The 14,718-nt window shown below is 38.9% G+C and overlaps 1 protein-coding gene across 3 annotated transcripts in view; it reads left to right on the forward strand.

Annotated features, from left to right (window-relative positions):
• The window catches only part of dlgap1b (discs, large (Drosophila) homolog-associated protein 1b), a 99,393-nt gene that overhangs the window by 57,307 nt on the left and 27,368 nt on the right, over positions 1–14,718 (forward strand). For all 3 annotated transcript variants that reach the window (XM_028004774.1, XM_028004775.1, XM_028004776.1), the window contains exons 5-6: positions 4,619–4,796; positions 5,339–5,594. In XM_028004774.1, coding sequence (XP_027860575.1) covers positions 4,619–4,796; positions 5,339–5,594 — 434 coding nt within the window. The remainder of the gene's footprint in view (positions 1–4,618; positions 4,797–5,338; positions 5,595–14,718) is intronic.

Genomic DNA, 14,718 nt, shown 5'->3' on the forward strand with positions numbered 1-14,718 from the left:
GCGGAATTACAGGCCAATCTTCAACCCTCCATTCATCTGCAAGGTTTTTTGAAAAAGCTGTGTTTCAAAAGTTAAACTGTTACCAAACTGTGACCAACCACTTTGACGTCTTTCAGGTCAGTTTCTGTGCTGACTACAGTACTGAGACTGCCCTTGGCAAAGTGTTCAATAACATTCACATAAATGCAGACTGTGGAAGAACCACAGTGCTGGTTCTGTTGAACATCAGTGCAACATTCAACACTGTTGACCATGATATATTATTGAAACGACTGGAATTGAGTAGCACTCTCTGGCACAATATTTGACTGGCTTCAGTCTTACCTAACGAATAGGGCTTTCTTCATGTCAATATCTAACGATTTATCGGAACTAACAAAAATCACACCCGGGGAGCCCCAGAGTGCCATTCTCTTACTTAATATATGCATATTTCTAGTAGCACAGAATATAACAAGTAGTAGAAACCATTTAGTTCTGTCACCACCACCGGTTGTGTGTGATTTCTGTAACACCCTCTCATCACAGCTCTGATGCAATTCAGTTTTTTTTGTATCTTTTAATTTCAAATAACATTTAAATTTCATTTCAAATACACCTTGTACAGACCAAAGCATTATTTCAAATGGATCCCTGTTTGTGTACAGAAATCTTTCTAAAACTAATTACAACATATCTTAAAAATCTGCTATACTTCAGGAATGTTTTTGATTTTTTCTTTCTTTCTCAAAGCAGTTCTGTGACTGAGATGTGAGATTAAAAGTTGAGTGTTATTAATGGGGAATCATTTAATGATATTGTTAGGTAAGGCATTTGCTTCTCAGTGCTGCTTTTATTCCTCACAGCATGAATTCAGAAATGTTTCCAGCTGTAAGTCCATCAAGGACATCTATTAAAGTCTTGAAGTGCAAAAATATAAAAGCACTGTGAAGACAACAACAAAAAAACTTTTTGCATTTTTAAGAATTTAAAGGTCAAAGGCATTAAAGTACACCGTGTATGCCAAGTTTGGTTTTAAGAAGAGCAAAAATCTTGTTCACTGTTTGTGGCTTAAAGTGATTTTAATGTGATATCAACAAAATTGCGGAAATTACCAATATTCGGTGGCTTTATGAAGCATATTTACTCTCGGATTGGTTCCTTTGCAAACAGCAGCCAATAGCATGTCAAGTAGCATTGTGCCCAGGTATTCAAGTTTCCAAAGCTGTATTTTTTGTTGAATTTTTATGGTGTACAAAACAATCCACAAATAAGTGAGTCCATAACTCAATCATATGTCCTTTTACAATCATAAAAGGACATATAGCTGCAAACATACTTATGTTCAGTTGCCTGACGACTAACACCGGCTGTATATAAATGGCTTATTCAAAGGTAGCAAAATACAGTCATTCAAGTTTTAAAGTTATTCTATACCAGTAAACAAATCTCGTTCTTATAAATATTTTAAAGCATTCATTAAGTCCTAGACACTCAATCTTTATCGTTCACCAAATGGAGGTATTTTACTTTATACTTCACATAAACGGAGAAAGAAAGGAGGACACATTTCTTGGTTTGAAGCATGGGGCTGTGACTGATTAGCTGTGTAATACTTGGAGATGAGAAAAACACAAGTGTATACTCAGTCATTGTTCATGGTTGCACAAACACTAGCATGCAAAGACACACATTCTTATATAAGAACATGTGGCACAGCTTGGGGCCCCACTAATGACTAGAGTGAGGTGCAGGGAATGCCATCATCATTTGATACAATCCAGCGAAACAACCCCAAACTGCAGTGCTGCATTTTGGAGATAGGGAGTGAGTCGGGAGCCGCTGACAACTTGTTTTCATACTGAGTCTTTGTGAGCTGGCTCAAGTCTGTTCCACCCTGCAATGATTGAATAATCAGCTTTGTTCGTCCATATGTTTCAAAAGGCAATCTGTGACCATTTTGTCCTTGGTGTGCCTGGATTTGCTCCCAAAAAGTTAGGCAACATGTTTATTCTACTCTGCTACTTGAATGTTGTTTTTTTGTTGTGTATGTTGTTTGTTTGTTTTTTTTTTACATAAGAACTACATAGAAAGAATTTGCAAAGTGGGGAACAGGAGTAGAATGATTTTATCAGACAGCTAGAGTTACTCCATTATTTATTGTTGGCTATGAAAAACGTCTAAATGTCAATTGCTCTGTAGAGAGATCCTTTAGAAATCACTGACCAGTCAGTCTCATGTGTTACAAGTTGGATCTTGCTTTTAAAATGTCAAAACAGAGGTCATTGATTCCATAAACAGTCTTCACTGAAATATTGAAAAAGATGTGCAGAACAAAGACGTCAGTAGATTTTTGTTTTTGACTCCATTCCTTTGTGCATCACCTACGCCCACATGTGGAATTCAAGTTTCTGTTATGAATGATTCACAAGTATCTCTGACATTTGAAATACTCGGTGTGACAAATTTGGCTCAGTTGAAAGGTATCTAATGTCTCCTGAGTGCAGAAGAATATAGTGGGACAAGGTTAGCACAACTTCCATTTTAATTCATTGGATGTTACTTAGTTGTATTTTATTTATTTTTTTACAAAATTGTCGAACCACCAAACAAATCAAACGTATTATGTACAGACTTTATTAAATTGTTAGTAAGTATATTTTCTAATGTGCAGCTTCTACATTTACAGTGAAGTCAGTCCCGTAAATGTAGTCATTTTTAAGAAACATTTAAGTGAAATTTCAATACTTACTGAGTTTGAACAGAGCTGCTCAAATAATCCTAACAGATTAAATTGAGCAAGGCAGTCTGCAGTTGATTTTAATTCAAAGATTTTTAATTTAGCCCCTCTAGAGCACTGGCCGTGCATGAAATTGCCTTTAATGTTCATTATGGATTGAGGAGTTATTTTTCATATTTGATATTTCTGGATTATGACCTGAAAATTGTACTTTTAAGATAAAGGGGAAAGAAAGACATGGAGCTGTGCTTTTAGAATATATTGAAAAAAAATTAATATGAAAAGAATGATAATCAAACTATCCTTGAGGTGCTTGAGATCCATATTGTTTGATACCTCTTGAAAGAGGGTCAAACAACTTGGATGGAAATGTTGCAATTGCTAAATGGGCATTTGACATCCTTATTCCTGTCCCAACAATTTGTCCCTTCAGTTCACCTTTATCCTCCAGTGTTCCATCCAAGGATGACTAATCTGGTTTGCTTTGCTGTGGCAACCAGGCTCTATTTTAAGGAAGAAATGCATAATTGAAGAGATCTGACCTGGAGGCAGAGAGCAGGAGCTCTACAGCATGTTTTCATGTGATGTTCTTAAATACTTGGATAATAAAATGGGAGCCAAAAGGAGAGGGAAACACTGAATATTTTTGCCTTTGTGTTAGTAGATTTAAGAATCTAATTGACAATCTTCTAAATTGTTGTTTTTGTGAGCTGTAAGCTGGCCATGATGTGTACGAGGAGGAGAACAAGTCTGATTCCTATTTCGATGTCTCCTGATTGATGACTTGTTTGGCCTGTATTCAACGACCCAAACACACACAGTTGTTCACACCTATGCAAACAGACACCACAAATCATGCAGAGCAATCCGATTGGAAGCAGGTGGGAGATAATGAGACACTGTTCGTCGCCCTTAGAGACAGGCCTAGTGGGTTTTTTACCAAGCTGAAAGTTGTAGTGTTTATTTGCTTCAATTCAAAAGACTGTGAATTAACCCAAACCTAAAGGCACAGATACAGTCACATCCATTTCTTGACATTGATGAAACAGTCTCAATGGTTAAGTGTTTCAGAAAATGTTGCTAAGTATCTCAAGGACAGACTAAAGGTGCCACTGAAATATTGTAGTGTTTTGCTTCTTCATTGGATAAGAGTTTGTCCAGAAGCAGCAGAGCTTGATCATTGCATCCTATATATTCAGGTTCACATACTCTAAGCTCCGTAACATAAAATACCATAATTGTTTAGCAGTTTTGCCACTGGTTTAAAGAAAATATTCCACCTTATGCCTACAGTTAAATTTCTAAATCCAAATCCAAAAGAATAGTCTGAAAGGAAAAACCGACCACAGGGCAGAAAATACTGAAGATAATGGTGAATGAATGGGGGTAATTACACATGACACAGGCTTGGGCATTGAATCATAACTAAGCTTTTTGTTCACTAACAACACCCACGGTCACTTTACTGGTCTGTCTGCTGATTCACCTATATTTATCTGCGACACTGGTCTGTCCCCGTCCCCCACCCTTTGAATTTTTATTTCTCTTGAAGCAAAGACTGCAATTATTTTAATATACTGAGGTAAAACGTTTTCTGGAGTAGCGGAGCTGTTCTTCATTTTGTTCAGAAACTAAATGTACTATTTTAAATTGTTAGACAGTTATCAATCAAAATAGTAGTCTCTTTACATCGGAAACTCATACTATCAAATTATATTTCTGCTGTGAAAAACAATGTAAAGATGGATTCTAATTTAGTTATTTGCAGGGTGTTTTTTTGTTCTAAAACCCTTTAAGGTTCTCCCACCCATTTGTCCTGCTTCTACCTCGATTTGTTTTGATTGGTTCATGCTCTTTTTCCTCTTTCTTCAGTAATCTGTTTCCCTTCTCTTGTGGCAGGATTTCCACAGAGCACTCGCCCAAGCTGCAGATCCGAAGTCACAGCTACCTGCGGGCAGTGAGCGAAGTTTCCATCAACAGGAGCCTGGACAGCTTGGACCCAGCAGGGCTGCTGGCGTCGCCTAAATTCCGCTCCCGCAACGAGAGCTACATGAGAGCCATGAGCACCATCAGTCAGGTCAGTGGATATCTGGAGGCCCGTATCTTGTAGCTCATCCGCCATGTCTTGTAAGCTTTTGCAGTGGGAGGAAGTCTTCTCTGTGGTCAATTTAACGCCCCAACAACAATCCTGCAGAGACAGAAAGTCAGAAAAACCCCTGGACTCCTAATTAGTGTGTTTGCTGAGGCTCAGGTGATACATTAGTATTCAAATTGGCTATCTAAAAGAAAAAAAAAACACCCCCTGGTCTCGTACTTCTTCCTTGATTTGCTTTTTCTACTGTCTAAACACATTCTTTGAAACAAAAGTAGCATATGTGGGTGAATTTGCAGAATCTAAAATAAGGGGTCCATTTTTTTTCTGCATGTTAAATACACTAACAAACATGTTTGTTGTGGTGACCTTATCAGAATTAATTATCAAATACCAAAATATGTTTCCCTATCTTGATTCTCCAGCATGTTGTGATTTGTCTATCAATTCGTAAATGTCACCTTTCAAAGTTTCTTTTATCCCATGCTTTGTGGCATGCTGTTATTCAGGGTGTTTTTCTTTCGCAGGTGAGCGAGGTGGAGGTGAACGGGCAGATAGAGGCGGTGTGTGAGTCGGTGTTTAGTGAGATGGAGTCGCAGGCTGTGGATGCCCTGGACCTGCCCATGTCCGGCTGCTTCCGGATGCGGAGCCACAGCTACGTGCGTGCCATAGAGAAGGGCTGCTCACAGGAGGAGGAAGAGGGCGTCGTCGCGCTACGTGAGAGGGGGACGGACTCCCCCCCGCGCACCGCCACTACCGTCCGAACCATTCAGAGCAGCACAGGTTGGGGAAACATTCGTTTTTCACATGCTGACTCATCTACTTGTGACTCCACCTAACATACATATTCTACAGCCCATTATATATTAATCTGGGTGCAGAGAGGGTGCTGTGGTTTTGAGATAATGCAGCTCGAGAATAGAATTAACTGAGGAAGAAAAGAGTAGTCCAATTACAGCAAACAAAGGCATTTGATTGACATTTGATTGCACTTGGTAGCCCTTACAAAAGCCGTGATCAATCTGCAGACCATAGTCACACTCTGCAACCGTCCTCTATATTTCCGTCCACCTGACCCAGTTTCCTTCTTCGATACAATTAGTTGAATCCAGAACTGTTTTTTTCCCACGTAGAGAGCTAATCTAACCTCCGAAGCTTGTGGACTGTTGGATCTTATTTTAGCCCCCTTTTGTGCCTCATGGTCTACAGAGCTTGACTTTTCAGTATCTCTATATGCCGGATTGATGCTTAGTAGTCCTGGCATTCAGCACGAGTGCCTTCATGTTTCAGGCTGCAAATCCAAACATCATTCGGGTACATCGCGCGTGTTGAGTCTCTGTCGCCTGATGAGGCCTGGCTTTCCCTTCAGCTCTTATATAATTATGCCAATTAGACGAGAGCATTTCCCCAGACCAAGCTGACAAGTACACTAGTTGACTAATTAAACACATTCATTGCAAACTGGAACAATGGTGACAACAAGTAAATTTTTGAGTGCGACAAAAGGTTTGTTCGCCAGAGTTTAACTCCTCTTCAATTAACTCCTTTCAGGGTTTCAGAGACAATCTTTGCAGTGTAATTTCTTCTTTTCATCACAGTGTCTTGCATGACCCTCGAACCTTTGTGCATTTTATTATATTATAGTCACAAAGCTCAGTGCATTTTATTAGGATTATTATTTATTAGGAGAAATTAACATTTAATTATGAAAAGGAAGGAGAATGAACCATGACGTTAAAATATTTTACAGAAGAAAATCTGAAAAGATTTGCATGCATGTGCAGACACCTGGGCATTGTTCTTCTGAGGCTGGGGAACTTTGCCCTTTTTTCCAAAATAGCTTGTATATCGTTTACAGCTGCAAAACTTTATTTTACAAGACTTGCCATAGTGTCACCATTAAATTTAGATTTAGGCTTTGACTGGGCCATTGTAGCACATGATTATGCTTCTTCTAAATCAGTTTAGCCCTGGCTGCATGTGTATTGTCGTTGTCCTGTTAATGGGTGAACTTTTGCTCCAGGATTTCCTTGTATTTAGTTGGCTTCCATTTCCCCATCAACTTAAACAAGTTAAACTTGTCATGAGTCTTCATGACCCTCCTTGCTCTCTAATAAGCTTTAACAAACCCCTGCGGCCTTTGCAGAACAGCTGAATTTAAAGTGAGAACTCTGTTTTCAAACTGCAGTGTGATGTGGAAAAATGTCAGGGAAATGAATACCTTGTGAAAGGAACAAACAGTGCAGGTTAACATTGCAATTAAAGACAATGATTAATGCAGCTGATTGTCCGGTTGTGTGACTGTAGTTATTGATCTATCGAAGACGGAGATGAAGACACAGATGTTTGCAGTTCCTTCCCAGGAGGAAGCAGGAGTTAATAAAAGCCATCTATCAGGGGAGATGCAGTGGGAAACAAAACTCGGTTTTCAACCTGCACAGTTGCTGCACTACAGATATACCACAGAGAATCCCTCTTCTTTTCCTCTCTTTTGCTATTTACTGTCTCTGATAACCTTCACAGAAATATTTTCTCAATTGTAACACAAAGACAACAACTTTAAATGTCAGCAGAAAAAGCACTCATATCAGTCATAATGGCTACAGAGAAGCGGGCAGTTAAGTGGACATCCATTTTTTTTTGAGCCTCGATTTGCCACAAGACGAGATTAGTTGGCGGTGTGGTCAGGGCCGATACAGCATTGCTCCTGATTGGTTGTCAGAGTTGTATGTAATTTGTTCTTGACTTCTTCTGACCTTTGAATGAAAATGTGCCTCATAATCAGCTGCAAACAAGCAGACGAGACAGGGAGGTTAGGTTGGTGATGTGGGGAGCAGTTTGCCGTGGTTTTCCTGGAGATAAAGGACTGCTTCACGTTACTGTCATAGTTGCACTACTGCACTGTTCATCACTTCCTGAGATTTTCACCACCTAGTCATCAGTCAGTGAAATTAATTAGCTACAGCTTTTTAGCCTGGCCCAGTGGGAAGGTGCTGACTGGAGAGGGAGAACAACTCGGCATGGCCACATTTTCTCGTTCTCGCTCCATATCGGAACATAGGCTCATGTGAAGAGGTTAACATTATCGAGAGGGTGGCACAACAGCAATTTTCTGCTCATGCAGTGTTAAATACAGGTGTCATGGCGAGTTTCATTCTTAAAGAAACTCCATGCCTTAATTAAGTCTCCTTTTACATTCTTCAAAATTGAGGGTTATTATTTCATTTTCATATTTGTTGTGACCCCTATTAGCATAATGTAATACTGAAAGAGTGGCTGCACAAGAAATATGCCCACTCATGTCCCTTAATGTTCAGTTTTTCCATTTACACATTTTGTTCTCAGATAATATTTTTAGATAACTTTCATTGAATAAAATACTAATAGGCTGCATGGACTGCCTTGTACAAGCATTGCATAATTAGAATATATTTTTTAATCTAATGCACATACAATAGCCCCCAAACTTATTGCTGTTCTCCTGATCCCTGTTAAAGAATGAATAAATAATTAAAATTATACTGACAAATGTAAAGAAATCCAACCTTTAATTTGAATATATTTATTTAGTAGACAGGGCTTGACATGTTTAAAAATAATTTTGAAAACACAGTCGAGGTGGCACAATTTTTTGCAACATCTTTAGAGTAATTTGAGCCTGAAGACACTTTTAATTAGAAATCAAGAATTTCCTCTTTCCTTGTGGTCTAAATGTGGTGTGATACATAGATCACTTCCTCCTATGCAGTTCTCAAAATGGGGAAAAACGATATTACAGACCATTCAAGGCCATGTAAGTATAACTTACTCATAGTCATAGCAATAATTCTATATTTTTAAACTAATTGAACCATAAAAAGCTCAAGCCTGGATGAGGAGAAGTATGTATTTTGACACAATACATCCTACCGTCCGAACCATTCAGAGCAGCACAGGTTGGGGAAACGTTAATTTTTCACATGCTGACTCGTCTACTTGTGACTCCACCTAACATACATATTCTACAGCCCATTATATATTAATCTGGGTGCAGAGGGTGTGCTGTGGTTTCGAAATAATGCAGCTAAACCTTCACCTTCACAATTAGAAGGTGAAAACCTTGTTGGAGGGCACAGGCTCATAAACTCTTCAAAATACCAGGACATTTTAAATGGAAAAACTGGTGATGTTGTAACAGGTCATGACTGGGACTCTCAGCAGGATGACAACTTTTTCATTCAACCTCCTAAAGCCACCAGATTTTTATACATCTTTATCAGGAATGTCAGTATTTATGGAGATTACATACATCCAGAAATTAATTTTACCAACAGTACAAAACAATTTTGCATTTGAAACCACATCCTGCATTCATTTATGCTCTTGCATATTGTTGTGGACAGCGTTTGCATTGCACTATACAGTCATTTCTCACAAAGCGAAATCCTTTAACAGCTTTTTCACAGTTATTTATTGCCATTGTTCCACAATACAGAAGAAGCGCAAAAGCAGGCATTCGTGCACATACACACATGCGCACATGCAAAAATTACGGTGGATTTCACAGGAAATCGACTGGGGGCCCCAAAGTGAGAAGTGAAGATGTTGTTGTAGTAAATATTGCACGATGTTTCAGAAGGCTGTTCTCAAGCACTGGTTCCAGAAAAACAACCCACACTTATGGCTCCTGCTCTCGTTTGTCCCAGTGGCAAACAGCCAAAATATCACACCAAGCACACACTCGCACTCTGGAAGCTGTGAGAATCCCATCAGCTTCCTTTCCGTTTCACCGGTGTGCTTCTCCTGCCCATTATTATTGATGATCTTTTAAACCAAAGGAGGAGAACTGAACCTTTGATCTCCTCTCTTTGAACGTCAAGTGGCTTCCTCTCTCTCTCTATCCCTCTCTGTCTTTGCCTGTCTGCCCACTCAAACTGGCACACCGCATCACACTCGAGGTACCCTCGCAATCACTCACGTGTTTGCTAACTGCAGCCTCCGACAGACACGTTTGGCTGAGACATCAGCTGCATCGGATCGGTTTAACAGAATCTGCGGCAGATCCTCTTTGTAAAGCTTGGGAAAATCCGTAGTAATCAGTTAACGTGAGGATTTCACCGCCACTAAGCTGTGGCTCCTCCACCTCGCTTCGTCTTCAGTTAACATATTAATCACCTTTTCACCCTGTTACGTCTCGCACCTCCTTCGCCTCTGTTACAACTTCCTTTTTTTTTTTCTATAGAAGTGGTAATAGATTGACTAAAATGCTAGGCTTTTCCCCCCACCTAGACTCTATAAAACGATCCAGGTCTGTGTTTAATGGCTGTGAATTTTCTTCAGCTCCAAAGAGAGGCGTTGTACTGAATAAAGCACTCCCTAAGGGGTTCTGCATTTGAGGAATACTAGCAGTTTAAATTGCTGAGTGCTTTTTCAGACACTCAGTGGAATATCACCTCTTCATTTAGTTTTTAACTCTCAGGTGGAGATGTGCTTTTATCTGCCTACATTGCTATGCTGGATTTGGAGCAACTAAACAAAGGTAGATAAAGCTGTTTGCAAGGAAAAAAAAAAGATGCATGAAATTTTTGAGCATTAGAATTGGACATTTGGAAGATAAAAACACAAGAAATCATTTCAGTTATAAAAAGATCCATCTTATTTATACTTTTTAAAAATATATTTTTCCTAATTTTACAGGCTAAATGCTTAAAGAAAAAAGACAAAACAGCCGACTTATTATTTTACAGAACAAACAGACACTCAAATTTATTTATTTTCAATTATTCCACATTTATTTTTAATATTTGCAATTCCTGTATTCAGAGCCAGCTGCATTTAGCTCCTGGTGAAAGTGCATATAAAGTCTTTAAAATATATTCTTCTTCAGAAAAAGAAATTGCGTACATTTTCTCCACTGAATTAATGTATTCAAATTAATAAAGATTAGATTTTATGCCAATAAGCATGAAAGACACATAATTTACCACTTAAATAAAAAACTAAATGCAGTGAGTTCAGACTGCATTACTCACCTCATAAGCATGGCCTTAGTAAGTCCCTTCTTGAACACAGTGCTCTTGAGTGTTTGCCGCTCTATTTTACAGTGGAGTACTACAAACTCAAAGTGAAGACCTGTACAACACTGCCCCCAGGGGCTCAGTTTAACACAGCACTCCACCTCTGCCCCTTCTTCTACAGTAGCTGGGTGAGTGGGTGGATGGAGAAACTACCAGACAGCTTGACCCAATTAAGAACAATCCTTGCCATCGCCGACTCCTTTCAGTAGGTCTTGATCTGAGAATAGAGCCCGGGAGAATAAATATCATCGGATTTCCCACACCGCTAAATATAGGCAGAAGGGATGCAGAGTGCCACTGTCTGACCAGATCAAGATCAAGCCGACCACTCGAGTAGCACGGGCCCACGCAAACATCCAGGAGCAGGGCCAGAAGTTGTTTGTCATGTGCCGGGGTGACTCAATTTTGGTAAAAGCAAAAGAAAAGACCACTCTAAGGTGTTTTTTTATATTCTTTGTAAAGGTTCCCTTCCAAGATGGGCTGGGTGAGGGAATTCAGGTGAAGAATCAGTGTTGTAACTACTGGTTTAATAAAAACTTGTGGTGGAACTTGGCTGCAATTACGTAATTGGTTTTTAATCAAAAACTATAACATAATAATCAAACTGTTTAAATTCAAATACCCTTTTTGCTGCGTAATTATTTAATAAATTGGCATAGGAGACTGTTATGACAGGTTATGACTTAGTAATTACTTGGTAAGAGAAAAATGTTTTCTAGTGCAAGAACGAAATAAATTGATGACTAATTTGTGACACAAGCTAATACTGGACTTCTAAACAAAATACACAAATTATTACTAAAATGAAAAAAATGTACTTTGTCATATTCTTAAATCTGGGTGAATGATATCACTTACATACATAGACATTTGAGAAGTCAGGAGGCTCTGCGGGGGGAGGTTAGGATGATGACCGTAAACGAGACTGTCCCACCCTGGATAAGTTCGTGTCGGATATGTTAGGTTGGAGAGGGGTGTAGGGGTTTCCACTGACACAAGATCCACTTGTGTCAGAGAGAAAAGTAGGACAGTAGGACGCTGTCTTGTGTGAGCTAAACTGAGATCTAGAGACTTTTCATGGAGATATTTCAGTGTTTGTACAACACGCTCCACAGCATGTGGGACTTCTGGATCCGACTCTGTAAGTAAAGCTCTAGTGCTGTTTGTTTCTGAGGACGGCATCAGGACCGGGAATTGAAAAGAGAAGCATTCACAGGAAGCAAGGATGGTCATTTCAGAATAAGAGCATGGTTTAATCGTATAATTTTAAAAAAGAAAAGTTAAGTATGTCCAAAATCCATTGAAAATTGTAAAATCTTAATTCCACTTGTTAAAGAAAACTATTTAACGGCCACATTGGTGGCACAAGTTGAACTTGTCCAAACGGTACTGAGATATACTTTTAAAATTGGGTTCATGATTTCTAATTACCTCACATGTTTTGAGGTATAGACACCAACACCCTTCTCATTCTCATGGTTTCTGATTAGTCATCCTTCATTTCAAAATGTATTTGTCTTTACAAAGCAATTAATTTAGAGGTCACTAAATTAAGTGCTATTTGAAAACAGTGTAATTTATTTTATGTTTCTAAAGATATTTTTAACGCAAAGTTTCAGTCTAGTAGTAGTTATCTTACCCTACAGACACACAGTGTGCCTTTTCAAAAAATATTCATACCCATAATCATCTCTGCATTTTCTCACACTACAGTCCCAAACCTAATTGTTTTTTTCAAATTTGTCTGTGATAGACCAGTACAAACTACTGTAGCATTTAATTGTAAAGTGGAGTGTACATATATCTCTTAAATTGTGGTGTGCGTATTTAGTATTTCAAAATATGCTTTTTTTCACTGTACATGAATACGCAAGGGCAACATTTCCACTTTAGATCACTAAATACTGTTTCTGTGTGGATGTGGAAAAAAAAAATTTTTTAAATCTTCCCCTGTGGACAAGACCTTAAGTCTGTCTAGCAGACCATTAATAAGAGATGTAAGCAAGATCTGTAACTGGTGGAGCTGCTGAGATCCACCTCCCAGGTGGGAGAATCTATAGAAATAAATGTCTTGTTCTATGTAGCTGTGGTCTTTATAGAGGAATGACAGGGGAAAAAAACATTGTAAGAAAGACTTCTCATTTATTGTAATGCATGGCATCCAGAAAAAACATGCAGAAAAAAGACTGGTCAGATGAGAGCAAAATAAGACTTTTTGGCCAACATGAAAATTATGTGTGATGGAAAACTAACAACCTGAATACACCGTCTATGAGGTGACACGTGGTGGTGGTAGCATCGTTCTGTGGAGATATTGTACCACAGCACTGACAGGAAAGCTGGTCAGAGTTTATCTGAAGGTAGCTGGAGGAAAATCTTGAATAAAATGCTTGTTGAAAGCTGCTGCAAAAGACTTGAGTCTGGGGTGGAGGTTCACCTTCCAGCACGACTACAGGAAACACACAACCAGAGCTTCAATGGAATGGCTGAGGTCAAAGCAAGTCCATTTGTTTGAATGGGTTATTCAAAGTCCAGACTTAAATTCAATGAAGAATCTGTAGCAGGACTAAAAATTGATGCATTGATCATTTTTCTTCCAATGGACTAGTTTAGTTTGCATTTTGTGAACACATAAAATCTATTAAAAAATACACAGAGGTTTCTGTTGTTGGATAAAATGTTCAAGTGGTATAAATACATTTGAAAGACACTGTAAGTGGACTGTGGTTTACAGCAATGAGGCCTTTATAAACTTTCAGGATCTTTCCATTCTCTTTTCCCTCCAAAATGGACTCCGTATGAGCATGTGGCCACGTCAGAGCATGTGGTCGCTGGGAGCTTGTTGGAAGCTTCCAGTTGGAAGCTTCCAGCTCTGGATTTATTTTGGGACGTATTTCAGACATGGGGCGGGCTGACAGGTGATGGAGGAAGGCATGGTGATACTGTATCACAACATGAGCCTCTGCATGGTCTGGATATTTAGGTCACACTAAAGTCCCCTCTGGAATTTGGCTTCACAGGGGTTCATCTCAGAGTTCTGTGCTGCTTAGAGAAGAAAGATGCTGCACCCTAAATGCTTTCAGGGGGAAAAGATAAGTGGTGCCACTTACCGGTCCAAGGCCTGCGAGGGTCGATAGGGAACCTCTGACACCCTACTGCCTGACAGATGAGCAGTCTGTGGCCCCATGTTTCTGTTCCAGCATCTGTGTTTAAATGAGTCAGGGAGACACTTGCCAAGCTGAGCTGCTTGCTTGCTCACCTACCATCTTTCAGAAGTCTATTTTAAGAAGAGGTTGAAAAACCCAGCTGAGCACAACATGTCATGGATACACACAAACACGTATTCAGCACATGGGCATGTTCATCCAACTAGGCCATGGTCATGAGGGATTATACTACTATTGTGCCAATAGGAACCGTATGAGTTTAAGAAGACAGAGTTGTTGCCCTGTAGATACATAAAAAATAAAAAAAAAAATAAAAAATGTCATTTTAATTTACAAAATTAATTTGTAAATACCGGCAACAATGCTAGGATTTATTTATTTTTGTTGTACTATTATTAAATTATTCTGTATACTGTTATCATTTTACTCAGGGAAACTGATAGTTTGCATCTGTCTTAAAGTAAAAGGAGTTACAATTTCTGATCATCACCCTAAAGCTTCAACTTAAACATATTTTTAGACTTAATGTTTAAACTTATGGTGCTGGACAATGTTTTTAGATCTCAGCCCTGTTGAGTCACTTTTCAGTGACTGAACCTCAGACAGGAAGACCCCAAAATAAACTGCAACTAAAGGCCATTGTGGTAAAAGCAATGCATAACAAAACATAAAAACTCAGCATCT

The sequence above is a fragment of the Xiphophorus couchianus genome, chromosome 21, assembly GCF_001444195.1.
Source record: "Xiphophorus couchianus chromosome 21, X_couchianus-1.0, whole genome shotgun sequence".
Taxonomy (NCBI): Eukaryota; Metazoa; Chordata; class Actinopteri; order Cyprinodontiformes; family Poeciliidae; genus Xiphophorus; species Xiphophorus couchianus.